This window comes from Athene noctua, chromosome 4, assembly GCF_965140245.1.
Source record: "Athene noctua chromosome 4, bAthNoc1.hap1.1, whole genome shotgun sequence".
Lineage (NCBI taxonomy): Eukaryota > Metazoa > Chordata > Aves > Strigiformes > Strigidae > Athene > Athene noctua.
In genome coordinates, this window is record NC_134040.1 from 57,519,428 (window position 1) to 57,534,106 (window position 14,679).

Here is a 14,679-nt window from a genome sequence, read left to right on the forward strand (position 1 = left end):
TCTCCTCTCCTGAGGTTTGGTTTGTTGTTTTTTTTTTTTCCTCTGTGTGTGTGAGAATGTAACAGCCAAATGAATGCATTTTTTACAAATACTCAGATATGGGAGTAGATGTTTTCTCTTGCATCAGGAACTAATTAACCCTATTCATTTGGAAGCAAATTGAAGCTCCACTGGTTGTAAATCAGCTTCAGCCACAGCATAAGGTATCACAAGTTTCTGCTTGTCACATACTCCCAGAACTGTGAAACATGCGGTGTTGTTTTTTTTCCCTTAAGATCTCCCTAAACACTCGTGGTCATTCTTATTTTTATGAGAGATGACAGAACTGTAGCCCATGGCATGTGGTTTTGATTCCTCAGTGCTTCTGAGGAGGAAGATTATATGGTCAGCAATCAGTGCAGATATGATTACTATCATATATGTTTGAATTTATGAAATTTTAAACAGGTGTGATGATATTTTACCTTGACAAATTGCGAAATATTTTGAATTGACAAAATCCAGTATCTTTTAGAAGAAAAAAACAAGGATTCTGACACTCAGAAATGCCTGCTTGATCAGGCAGTTAAAGTCCTGTACTTTTTCATTTTGAGATAATGATTTAACAAAACCAAAATCAAAGCCTCCCAAAGGTACCGCCTAGTGTTTTAGCATGCTTCCAGCCTCTTTTTCATTCTGTCTTTTTGGTTTCTGAGGGCCTGTTAATAATAGGTGCAATAGCTGGGAAGGGACATTTTTTGTTTGTTTTATTTTATTTTGAATATTCTCCTATTTGACATCTGGACAAAACTCACTCAGATTCTGCAAGTGTCTTCCTTCTATTCAAGACCAGATCTTCACGATCACAGAATCCCTGAGGGCTTTTAAAGCAAAACCTAGTCTGTCACCTTCTAGAGTCCATGTTCAGAAGATTCCTGCTGCTCTAAAGTAGCCATCTGTGTGTAAGAACTAAAATACTGCTACTGATCTGTTTCTCTAAATGCAGGTGTGTTTAAATAGGGAGAAAAGGTGTTTTAAAATCAAATCAGCAAGACTGAGTTAGGGAAAGATTCCAGCTTACATTAATTTCCAGTTCCAAATACCTGCTCTAAAGGTCAGTCTGATGGCCTAAAGGTTAGGTCGTGTATAGATCAAGTAAAGAGCATCAGAGTATCAGGGAGGTAATTAATTTGTTTTTATTCTTCTTGGTGCTTCTGACACACTCCTTATGCCAGTACAGATTTCCAGACTCTCTTCCCTGTGGAAAGTGCTACAATTATTCAGGTGTTGTCTAGATGCTTCTGACATATTCCATCATGCATTTCTGCACTCTTTCTATTTCCATATTGGAAATATGGAAATTGAAGACACTACTGCAGAAATAGCTGAATTCCCAACAGGTATGCTGTAAAATTGTGTTGCCAGAGAAAATATGTGTAGTCTTCTGTGGAGCACACAGGCCTTTGCCTACCTGAGATTCTCTTTCTGCATTATCCATGTATTATCTTTTCAAAGTAAATGAAAATAGAGATCTCTGCCAGAGTTTCTTCTAGGTTAATTCTGCAGAAATTCTTTTGTAAGGACTTGCCTTTGTTTCACACCAAGAGTCTGAAGTCCAAGTTATCTTCCTGATTTTTTTTCCTGATGACACTGAAATTGTGAAGTCGATGAGTCCCATAAAGTACTACCAGTCCTGGTCTCCCAGAGGTCTACTTGTTGGGGTGTACTGTGGTTTCCTACTTGCCCGCATGTCCAAGGCCTTTTCCAGTAAGAAACAAGTACTATGGCATGTACTCTGGTTCTTTGTCCAGGATGGAGGCAGCATACAGCCAAGCACAACGCCAGATGCTGTGAAACAATCCCTACAGTTTGGATGTAATTGCTAAAGGTTGTGGAAGCTGAAGGCTATTTGTAGCATAGGATAGGATCACACTCTCAGCAGTTTTAAATAACATGGTGCTGCTCAACTGAAGAACTTCAAGCCTGACCTCTAGATTATAATAATGGGCATAGAAGTTTTTCTCTTTCAAAAGCGTTTTTAATTGTACTTGGTAACATACCTTGGTACTTCTAGATGAGTGTCAGGTTATTGATAGAGCTGGTAAACTCAGTTTTAACCTGTGAACCAACAGTGGCACAGTTTGAAATTACTTATTTTTCTATTTTCTCTTCTTACAAGAAGAGGAAAAAATTTCTTGATGAGCAGAAGATAGTAGATAATGAGATAAGAGAGTTTTCCAGCTTGTGTCTCGGAATGTACCACAAGCCTATTAACATGATGAGTAATTTGTGACCTACTCAAACAATGTGTGCCTTGATTCACAAAAACTTGAAATAATTTTAATGCATTTGGAGTTCATGAACGTTCGCATTCTTTCAGTGAAATAGGAAATCTAGTGAAGACATGGGACTTTACTCCAACTGAGAATTTGCTACCACGTTCTTCTTCATTTTTAATGACATTCTGTGTCAATAAAGAAAAAGAACATCATGTTGCAGATGATGTTGTGAGAGAGGGCAATAATAATCTTTCTCCTTCTCAGGCAGGGGAGGTTTCTTGCACCATATACAGAGAATGCCAATGTTTGAGTTCTCTGGCATGACTTCTGCTTTGGCACGAGAGAGCTCAACCTTAGTTGAGCTGAGGTGCTCAAGGGAAATTTGCCTTGAGGATGGGGAATGGCTTGTCTTTTTCCTAACTGCCAATGTAAGTATGCGAGAGTTGGGGCAGGGTGGTGGGAGGAGAAGTTTAGGAAAGCTACTTGTTGCTTACAGGGGTCTCATTCCCTGCTGAAAATCTTTCCATATTGTCTACTGCCAGTGTGCTTCTATTGCACTTCTATTCTTGTGGTTGAAAAGTTTGAGAGCTGTTTGCAAAGGTTTTTTGGCTCTATATGTTGCTGTGTCGGGAAGAATCTGTTTTCTGTTTGAGCCAAGAGAGTTCAATTTCTTTTTAGGTGACATGGAGGCTTAGGTTTAAGTTAGAAAGGTGTGACTGAATGCATATTTAATATTAGAAGGGAATGCAAGAATGATTACTTACTTGCAATTTGTGTCTGATTTTCATGGGACTTGAAAGCCCTGCACATCTACTTTCTACAAGAGTTGAAGGCATAATTTTTCTGAGCAGAAAGGATTAAGAGAATTCTGAGGGAGGCCAAGCAGTGAGGCCACCAAAGGGATTATGTTTTGAAATGTTGTGGAACTAGCAAATGTATGCTGTGAAAGAGGGAAGTCCAGTAGTTTCATCAGCTTTTCAAACTTTCCAATAAAGTTGTGTCCTGCCTCTCATATTTATCCTCCTTCCTATGCCATTTGTTTGCTCTTGCTGGCATAGAAGAGATTTTTCTGGTTTATCTTCTGATTTTCAGAATGAATCATAAATGAACTTGTGATTCTTTTCTACCCAGGAGCTAGGATTTCTGTTTGCAGACTATTCATGAGAACTTAAAGTGAGTTGGTGATGGGAAATATCAAAAGCTGACAGTGATGGACATTTTCATAAACTGCAGTAGGATAGAAGGTGTGCGTGGGGTGTTTTTGTTTCTAATTTCCGTGTGGAAGAGATTTTGGTGCTTTTATGTTTAAAGTATTTTAAACTAGTGCATAGTAATAAAAATTTGGAAGATCAAAATTTGCAGTGTTTTCAGCTCCTTGGAAAAGAAGTAAATTTAAACATGTTCAGTGTATGAATCAACCACTTCTTGTCATTGAAAAAACCCCGTATATTATTTTATCTGCCCAAATTGGCTTTAAAGACATGTAAGTAATTTTACAGATGTTTTGCATGAGCAGAACACTCCAGAATAACCAGAGAATTCAGGTAAAGGTGTCTCTTTGCAAAAGAAATCTATACTATAATGATCAACCCAAATGCAAAATCCCTCTGCTTTAAGATATATTGTTTTCCAAACTAGTAGTTTTGTGCTTATACAGTCTTGCTGGGCATCTGTTCAAGAAAATAAGACCTAATGTTACTGCTTTTACTAGTTATTCAGGATAAGGAGGATGTTATTCCAAAGGATATTGCCATGTTGTGAAAGACAGTGGAAAAGTGTAACCTTGCAGCTAAGTCTGCAAAATGTCACATCTTTAAAATGAATCAATATTAATTTTTTCTTCTTAGGTAAAATGAACAAAATGAACTCAGAGAGACCAGGCAGAACTGATTGGGAAGTGTTGCTGGCTTCAATTCAGCCTTGCAGGCCAATGATTAAGACCAGATCCTCAGCTGGTGTGAATCTTCGTAGCTCCTCCAGGAAATTGCTAATTGTGATTTTGTTTTCAATGGCCAGACTTCTGCAGCAGTCTTCTTTGTTTTATTCTGGTAGCATGTTCATAGTAAATTTTGTAAGGTGTTCTTAAGCTGCTTAGCTGCAAAAGTTTGTTAAGAACTAGCAGATGAAATGGAAGTTCTCAGCCCTTGCCTGTCACGGAAACTTCTTTTTTTGCCCCAATACAATTGCATTTGCCTTAGCTTGCAGGAAATCTCAGGAAAATACTCCTTGGCATTTTGTAACCTCTGTATTTCAGTAATGGCTGTCACAACAATGACTAAGAGATTAATGATAAGAAGCTCTGGCTGAGCACTGATTAATAGTTATTGCAGCTCTTTTAATGCGTTAAGATAGATAGCATGCGAGAGGGACACTGCTTAATCGGAAGTTTATATGAGGTTTCCCATCATATTTAATCTGTTTTCTTAGCTGGTTGTTCTTTTATCTAGGTGATTCATCAGTAGTAAAACATTGCACATTTCAGTACTAGAACTCTAGAAATTGCAGTCTTTATGAAACACTCCTCAACCATGCAGGAACACATTTTCAGAATTACATCATATGCCCATTACACACAGAAAGTGGAATCAGTGGGTAGAATGCAGACTCCACTGAAATGCAGATGAATACTTTGTATGAAACCTGTGCTTTCCTCTTCATATACACCTGCTAGTTCAGTTTTCATTCTTAAGTTCTTTATGCCATTAGAGTGGTAAGAAATCGGTTTCTGGGAATAAGGAAGTGATCTTACCCCTGTACTCGGCACTGATAAGGCTGCACCTCAAATACTGTGCTCAGTTTTGGGCCTCTCACTACAAGACACTGAGGGGCTGGAGCACATCCAAAGAAGGGCAACGAAGCTGATGAAGGGTCTAGAGCACAAGTCCTATGAAGAGCGGCTGAGGGAACTGGGGTTGTTTAGTCTGGAGAAGAGGAGGCTGAGGGGAGACCTCACTGCCCTCTACAGATACCTGAAAGTAAGTTATAGTGAGGTGCGTGTCAGTCTCTTCTTCTGAGTAACAAGTGATAGGACAAGAGGAAATGGCCTCAAGTTGCACCAGGGGAGGTTTAGATTGGATATTAGGAAAAATATCTTCACCAAAAGGATTATTGAGCATTGGAACAGGCTGCCCAGGGAAGTAGTGGATCAGTTTTATAAAACTGATAGCATCAGTTTTATAAAAGACTTTTATAAACATTTGTTTGTCCTTGGTTACCCAGTTTTCCAAGTGCTTAAGTAAATATCAAATAATTCTCCACCTCCAGAGAAACACAGATAGCAGTTGAATTTCTTCAGAGCAATGCACCTTCTTTTCCATCCTCCTGTTGAGCTGTTTGAATGAGAACCTAATTCAGAGAAGCCCTGCAATAGCTTGTCAGAGCTGTCTAGATAGTTTACTAAATTGCACTTGATGGCAAAGAGTTCTTCTGAAGGGTTCATGATACCTGAAGCAGTGAGAACTATTTTTAATTTTTATTATATTTAGTTACCTTTCTATTCTGGCCAACTCTCAAAACTGAAATTTTCAGCCCTCTCAGTTGAAGTTTCTCAGTGAATGTGTGTCAATCTCAAGAAAAGTAACATAATTTTCAAAAATGCTAAGCAGTGACTTTATCCAAACAGTTTTTATGAGCTTTCAGTGTAATTTTTGAAGCCTAGATGCTCTTTATAAAGTGAGTTTTTTAACATGAGTCACCAAGGGCTTAAGAGTACATTCTGAGCATCCCTGCATGGAAACTCTGCCAGCTCCCAGTGATACAGGCATAAGACAAATAGTTACTATCAACATCATCTGCATAGACTATTATAGAGTGATTTGTTGATCAATTACATATATCATGTATATATATGTATATATAAAAGCAGGAGGTGAAAGAATTCTATAGCTCTTGTCTTAAAGTCTTTTCTTTTACCACCTTCATATTCTCAGGGATGATACTGACAGAGACTGAGTGACAATGTATTACCTGTGGTAGTAGATCAACCTCCAACTAGTGAAGACTACCGTGAGTTTTGTACATGCCTGGTCACTGCAGAACAGAGGCTTTGGGCTTGAGGGGAATGAGGTGGGGAGCAGTCATAGCAGCTCTGCACTGGGCTGCCTGGATCTAGTGGCAGAAGAGCTATCCAAAGTGAAATTTAGCTGAACCTGCATTTGCAAAGCATCCTTTTGGTTGTACTAGAGCAACCAGCAGGGCCACTGTACCACTGCAGCTGTTACGGAACACGGAACAGTTGAAGAAAACAGAAAAAAAAAAAACCAAAAATACAGTCTAAGGAGTTGGTTGGAAACTTTTGTGTATTTCTTGCCTTCTGCTCCTGTCTGAAGACCTACACAGAGGTATTTGGTTGCTCATTGTTCATCAAGTGGGCAACAGAGCACTCTCCCCAACTTGGTAGACTAATCAGGGGGAAAAAAAATCTACAGGTCATATTGAATTTCCTGTATAGATTCTTCTAGTAACTATCAATTATACCTTTGGAAATGAACTTGTCTTGGAGGGTTTTTTATTTTATCCCTTCATCTTCCTCTCTTTCTCCCAAGCTGTATTTACTTGCTTATTTCTATCTCTCCAGTGTGATTCTGTGCCTTGCTCAGGGAGTGTAGGTAACTCATAGAAAATAAGCACTTTACAACAATTCTGTAGTTTTTTACAGTTTTTTGAAGTAATTTTCTGTTAGTAATTTAATTTCAGGTTTTCTGTTAAGGTGGCTGATGGCAGACTTATGTGGGAGAGGGATGAGGCCTGTCAATGGATGAGCTGCTAAGTTTCCAGTGACTTTGAGCTTCTTTCCCAATGCTAGGGAGCAGTGCTTTAAAGAAAAATTGTTCCTATTCAGCTATGTTTTACAGTCTGAACATTCAAAGGATAAGAAGCACTTGCCGTTGTGTGTAAATTGTGAAATGTATCACTTTAGGTAAGCTTTTACTTGCGATTGGTTTTCTGAGCATACCACTTCTGAAGGTAGCCATATTGTTGAGGACTGTTTTTGTCATCGTCATGGTAGCTCAATGGCCATGAGACACCAGAGTCATTTCCAGTCTGAGTTAAGGCTTAAGTACCAGAAATGGAAAACGGATAATTGTATAAAATATTTACTTACAAGTATCTGCTGCTTCTTTTCTCTGAATGATTTATTTTAAAGGCACAATAAGAGCAAGACTATGCTCTTATGTAAATATTTTCTTGTTTGATAACACCTCTGGAGGAGCTGGAATGATGGCAACAATGAGAGGGAAATTGTGGGGAAAGATCTTTTCCTGGAGACATTGGCAATGCCTTGAATTATGTCCATCCCACAGGCTGACAGCTGCAAGCACCAGGCACAAAGTGCTCAATAAAGGAGCACATTTAACAGTTTACTTTGGAGAATAGCATTAGTAAGTGAATGAATAAGAATTAGGAAGTGAATTTACCTTGAAATGGTAACTTTGTATTGAGGTCTCTCAAATGGTAATTTAATATAGCTGAATGTCTTTAGAAGGCTTTATTAGCTTCTTAAGCAGTTAGAAACTGAGGAGATAATATCCATTCCTTGGACATAAAAGTAGCAGGTATGAACTATGAAGGCAGTCTTCAGTTGTTCTGCATTCAGTCTGGTCTACTGATGAAGGGATTCTTCTAAAGACCTGAAATACCACCAAAATGCAACTGGTTAATATGCAAAATGTCAACAGATAACAGATGCTCAGGATGCAGACATTTGGAGCCTATTTTGGTAATGGTGATGTAGGAAAACTGTGGTTTGAACATTAATTTCTTGGAGTTTTTAAGATGTTAGCCAAACTTGCATCTTTCTCACAGAAGTGGAGGATTCCTGGTTTACCACCTACTGTGGTGTCAGGCACTGGAAGAAACTTCCTTCTCTGGAAGAAAGGGAAAAAATCTGTGGAGTATGATGTTATATCCGTGGTTCCTTAGCCAGCAGGCAACTCTCGCCTACCAATATCCTCTTGATTTGTTTTATCTATTTTTTTCCCCATCTTCAGTTTACTTGGAGACTGTTGGCAAGCAGTGCTTAAGAAATAGGATGTTCTTTATTTACCATGTTCAGTATTACTAGTGTCCTCAGCCTCTAGCAAATTTTAAGAGTTAGAATTCAAATACTTACTAAAAAGATGACCTGATTTAAACAGCATTTTTTTGAAATGCAGCAGGTTGGGGGAATTTTTCTCCAGTCTGAAAAAGCAGATCATCAGTTTACTCACTGCTCTGTCATCACCAGTGCTGAGTGTTTGGGTATTTTTGCTTCTTTTTGAAGACAAGGGAGCAAACTTGTTATCCTGCGCCTCACAGGTGGCTTTCTAGTAACAAAATCTCTCCCTGCAGTCAAAAGGAGATGCTTACAAGACCCTAGTTCTGCTGAGACAGAAACTTCAGGCAAAAGTTTCAAGAAGCAACACTGATCTATGCAAGGTTTGATGCCCAACCTTAGATACATGAATCCACATTTAAAACTGCAAGGCTTTCATCCACATCAGTGGATAAAGGCCTCAGAATTACCAGCATTGGAGCTTTTCTATGTTAGCAGTTTAATGTTGCACTGGAGCAATGTTCCAACAAGTGCTGCATCTCCTAACAGTGGAGGATTCTGCCTAACTACACACTACCTTAAGAATAAAATTGGCTCCGCATTTTGAAGTAGCAGTCCTTCTGTTTTTCTGCATAATTGCAGTTCTGATATCAACCAATTCTTGTTTTATTCTTTCACACATTAGAAGGATTTGAATTCTTCAGTTTTGGCTTTTTGTTTTGCACCCTTATGGACTCAGAATTCATGTTGCTTGATATAGCACCAGCACCCACAGATTGCACCAGCACCTATAGTAGGAACATGGGGAAATGAGTGCATAAGAACCAAGGGAGACATGGTCTGGCTTACCAAAACAGACTGTCAAAATATCAAAGACATGGCTGCCTGATCTATTTCTCTGCTGTCTCCCCTCTCCACTGTGGCCACAAACCACCTGGATACTTCAGAGATGCCAGATGAGAAATGGGTCCTATTAATATCGATGACTCCCACATGACATTAAACAGTTAAGCTTTCCTGAAGTGAGATACCTCTTCCTGCTTTCTCAGGTCATGGGGGCAAAATGCTGATCCTTTACTTCCCAAGAGTATTCCTAATGATTTCTGATGTTAATTCTTAATGATTTTTCTCTTAACTTGCAAATGATGGCACAGATCACGTGCTGGGTAAGACATAGTCATGTATGCTGATACCTAGAAGGTGAGGAGATTTTGAGGCTTATGCTTCTCTCTATATTAAAAATACGTGTTTGCCTAAACCTTGTTTTTATGCTGCCAAGCAGATATATTACTGTGGACATGCAACTGGATGTTAGCTGGTACCAGAAAGAGTAAAACCACAGTCGTCTTAATGCTGACAGGTTTGTCAGTATTAGAAGAAACAGATGGGTTGGAAGAGAAAGGATTAGAAGGGAGGAAAATTTGAGTCTTCCCGTTACTATTTAGATCAGTTCCAAATGAGAAGAAAAAAGATCCATTGTGCGTTTTGAGCATAAAGTTTTACTTTTCCTTGATGTATAAAACATCAGCTGGTTTCAGTCCAGTATCAAAATGCTTACACAATAAGACAGTTTTAATTGGTCATTTCAGTTTAAATTGGCTAGAGTTATGATGTTAATTGAGTTGTTTTCCCTTTGCAGGGACCTCAGGGGCCTCCAGGACAAAAGGTATAGTATAAACAATAATACTGTGAAAGTGATTATTCCTCCTGGTGCCAAATTGTGAGCAGAAAAGGTGAATGGCATTAGCTACTGTACAGTGCATTGAATTGGTTATTTTAGGCTCTGAATTTTGTTTTTGCAAAATGCAGCCCTATAATGTGAGACATCAGATTTCTCATTTCCCCATCATAGGAAGTTCAAGCAATGCAGAGCAGACTGTTTTCAATCTGTCTGCTTAACTTTCAGGTGAAAAGGTCACTATAATTTTCTTATTCATACACTGGTATGACTAGGAAACCAAAGTTAAAACGTTGTGAAAGGTGGGGAGATAGAGTTTCTGATTAAATGCATGTCCTTCCTCAAGTAGATCAGTGCCATATGACTAAAAAATTGACCAGCAGAAACAAAGGACATAGGTGTTGCTGATAAATGATGCTTGACTGGCAGTGTTCAGGTGGTCTGCCGGTATCTTCCTGTTCCTTCAGTAACCTGAGACCTGACTTCCTGGGAATGCTTTCAGCATTATTTACACTCATTAAACCTGACTGCCTTGGTTTGATGGAGTGAGTTTAGGATTTATGGAATTACACCATTAAAGCAGTTCTAGATATATCAGCAATAACAGCCAGTAAGTGGCACTTTTCCAGCATCTCACCCACACACCACCAAGGCATTTTCTAGTTGATTTCAAAAGATTAAAAAGTTGTATGGAAGGTATTTAATAAAACAGGCTTAATTTGTATGAAGAAAAATTTTAAAAAAAGAAAGAGGAAAGGAATAAGTAACATTAACATATGTGAGAAGTGTTTTTCTTCTTCTGAGATAATATTCTTTAAGGTGATGGTTTGCTTGCATCTGTTCAAATGGAACTTTTTGAACAAAAGAAGGAAAAACCTACTGATATGTAAAAATGTAATCCCACATCATACAAATTGGTGGAATTTTGTCAGCTGTGAGCTGTACACAGTTTGCAGGCTGAAGGAGAGGACTAGTCTTCATGTTTGGCAATGCAGGATTGACGCATTCCAAAGCTGTACTGATATCTAAGTTGTCATTATAAAATTGTACTGTAAGACTTAAGGAGAAGGGTATTTTAAATGTACAGCATCCACAAAACCCATGAGCTTTTGAATATCTGATAAACTTCTGCTTAGCATGGTAGAATCACCTTTATTTACATTTTCAAACGTGTGTAATAAGAAAAATCAACAGCTATAGAAGACTGTCATTTAGATGAGGAACTGTTATAAATAGGAGAGTTTACTGCAGCTAATGGTTTAATGCCCTCCTGAGCTTTGTCTTCTAGTTTTCTGGAAAAATTATACAAAGATGTGAAAATGGATACTAGGGCCCCTTTGCAATGGCTAGCAATCACAACCATGCATCCAGCAAAAGGAATCAACAGGAATGGGATGCCAGTGTATTATTGCTTACTGATTTGTAGCTCTGTTATGAGCTGGAGCTTCCTGGGCATTCACATGTTTTTTCAGGAGGTTTTTTGAGACCCTCATGAGTTGCTTCCTTTTCTTGTTTCACAGGGTTTCTCAACTCTGTTCATTGACAAACATGCACCAGTTTTGGATGCGTTCCCTTTGGGTGTTGGTGCCCTTTGACTAAACCATTTCTAGTGAAACCTTTAACCAGTATGAATAGAGGGGGAAATGTCATGCACTGATTCGTGGGACAGAGAGAAAAGGGCATGAAGGGTTTCACCAGAGGGCTTATTTTGTTTTAAGGGTCCTGGTGAACTGCATGTTTCACTGTTGACACAGACTCTGCCTTTCCCAGCCCAGTGGCCTCTTTTTAGGGCGTCAACCTTTTGAACAACTATCACGTTTATAAATGAAAACTAAAAAGAACGCTGTCAGTTTCCTTGCTGAGCAACACCATTATTAGATATAAAGAGGAGAATGCTGTGTAAGCACATGCAGTTTTCCTGCTTTCCTCATGCCTCAGGTTTTCACTGAACAGCCCTACCAACAGTTACACAAGTTCCTTCAGGAAATTTGTCCATCATACAGAAACTTACAGTTTGAGAGCTTTGGTTTTTGATGCCTCCAATGTTACAAGTCAGTGCTAATATTTTGCTTCCCTTGTTTGTCTGCTCCTTGTGTTTGGCCTGTGTTGGCTTTTAAAATTTGGTTGCAGTAATACTGATGCAATTTAAAAGGGTGTCTGTAATTTGCACTGTCAGGCTGAATTGTTGCAGATTATCTCTTAAAACCCATAAAATAAATTGGCCAAAGCAGTTATTGAAGCATCCCTCTTGAAGCATTAATAGCTTTATTCAGGTGCTAAGTTTGATTGTGTAGAGTGTCTTAAAATTTATCAAGAGCATTAAATGGAATTGCATTTTAATTCTTACATTTCTTCTGAAGCATCCACAACATTACAAAGCAACCATCAGCCTGAAGCTTGTTTCTGGAAGAGGCCATACAGCGACACAGTCATTAAAATGTGCAACAGGAGAACATGTCTAATTAGTATAAATTCCTAACTGAAAAGAGATCTCAGCTTGGGTAAAAATTATTTTTTGAAAAATTTATTGCAGTTACAATAAGCAAGCATTCACCATAATTTCTAAGTACTGTATTAAGAGATGAAAGGTTTCATGACCTGTTTAATTTGCTAAACATCGGCATCTGTTTCCCACCAGGGTTCTGTTGGAGTGCCTGGTGTTCCAGGGAGAGACGGACAAGTGGTGAGTTCACTGACTTTGTCAGCACTGCCATTATTTATGTAGTTGATTAAAGCTACTTAGGGCTTGTTCACATGAGCAATATGCAACCTTCCATCCAGAGCTGTGGTTTCAAATTGGCTTTATGGGAAAGACTGTACAATCTGGTTTGTGCTCTGAAGTAATTTTTTTCTAGTTTTACTTGAACAGGCAACAAATGTAATTAATTAAGCTGAAAGTCTGATGTCCAAATTTGATGATGACTGATAGGTTCCAGAGAGAAATTCATATTAGTTGTGTGCAATTTTAGACAGTATACTTACAAACTAAGTTTTTCTGCAGATTTTTTTTTTCTTTTTGTTAAGTCAGTCCCATGAATCAAACAGTTATGTTTATATAGGGTATTTATACAGTGCCAATACATTGTTAATACAACCTATAAATAGAGAATAAAAAGAGGCTGGAGACATAGGTGAAGAATAATGAGAAATTAAAGTTGGGGACAAAAATGCAGAGAAATAAATCAAACAAATATTTTTGAACACAACAGGGAGTAAATGCTAACTCAGACAAGTCAGTGTCATTTTTCAGTGCCATCACCAAGTTAACTCATAACTCCATAAGGAGAGGTTGCAGTAAAGCAACAGGGCTGTTTCACAGCATTGCTAGGGTTTGTTGGCAAATCTGGGTGGTGAAGTTTAAATAATATGCCTCCCTGACTGTAAACAGTATTATCCATCTGTTGTTCTCACAAGCACTAACATTCCTAATGAACTTCAAAAACACTTGCAGGGAATACCAAAAGGAAAATGTATGATATAGGTTGTTCACCATCTTTAAGGAGCAATAGATGGTAGTGTATAAGGATCATATTATACAATCCCTTCTGCCTTCCTCCCCAAGAGCCCTAGCAACAAAAGCACTTAGATGTTTCAAATAATTTAATTTTAATTCCTCTTTCCTAATAAAAGGATGTATTGTTTCTAATAGCATAATGTACAGTATTGGACCTGTGTTTTGACAGTGATTATAAGAAATGATGTAATAATCAGTTATTTCACTTTAGTGATAGTGATAATGCTGGGAACCTATTTTAAAATGTTCAGAGCGTTGTTACTACTGTGGAACAACCAAAAAAATATTTAGAATTAGCTATATATAGCACACAAGAAATTATAATAAAATATTATGAAACAAATTTGTATTAAGACCTGAGATTTTTTCCTTCATATTTTATAGCTGCATTCAACTGCAGTATGAATGATACTTCCACCAAAGATGCTTGTGCTGTACATTATTCAAGTATTTTTTGTGGCCAAAATATGAGTGAAAAGCCAATGAAGACACACTTTGTAACATGATTTTCTTTGGATGTGCAGGAAGATGTAAGACGACTGGACAGGGTGAAGTTGCAAACCACATTGAATAGAATAGAACTGATGATTCACATTTTATCCAATAACTTTACTTTTAATAGCATCATCACACAAACTAGCCAGAAATCTTCACTCCGATGAGCACAAAAAATGGATGTTGATGAAAGGAGTCAAATGTGCAAAAATTATCTGATTATTAAAGTGTCATTTTGGGAGGTGTGGAATTTTTTTTAAGCTGTATTGGCAAGGTTGTTGTATGTCTATTTTTAGGAGACCACATACCTGCAGTCATGTTTCATGGGGAAGAAAAGAAATATGCAGTTGCCTTTGATTAAGGGAAAATGCAAACGCATCTTTAAATGGTGTTTATCAACTTTAAATCGTGCTTTAAAAAACTTAACATTTTCAATTTATGGTTTTACACTTATCTGATTTATTTCAATATTTATGGCATCTATCTTCTTAAATTATTATCACTTTCATAAAGATGTCATCATATTTTCAGTGTAGCTGGACTATGTTACTTTTGACCTTTAAGAAAAAAATAAATTACTAAAATAAAATCTAGATACCAGAACAAAACCCATGCAGATAAAAATTAAATGTGGTGACGTTCTTTTGTTTGTTTTCACAATTGTTGGTTGATGTTGACTAGCAAGCACTTCCTTATGTGC

The 14,679-nt window shown here is 37.8% G+C and overlaps 1 protein-coding gene across 1 annotated transcript in view; it reads left to right on the forward strand.

The window, feature by feature from the left end:
• COL25A1 (collagen type XXV alpha 1 chain) overlaps window positions 1–14,679 on the forward strand; it is a 315,502-nt gene that overhangs the window by 230,106 nt on the left and 70,717 nt on the right. Inside the window, exons 11-12 of the mRNA XM_074903974.1 lie at window positions 9,932–9,958; window positions 12,609–12,653. Of these exons, the coding sequence (XP_074760075.1) occupies window positions 9,932–9,958; window positions 12,609–12,653 (72 nt within the window). The remainder of the gene's footprint in view (window positions 1–9,931; window positions 9,959–12,608; window positions 12,654–14,679) is intronic.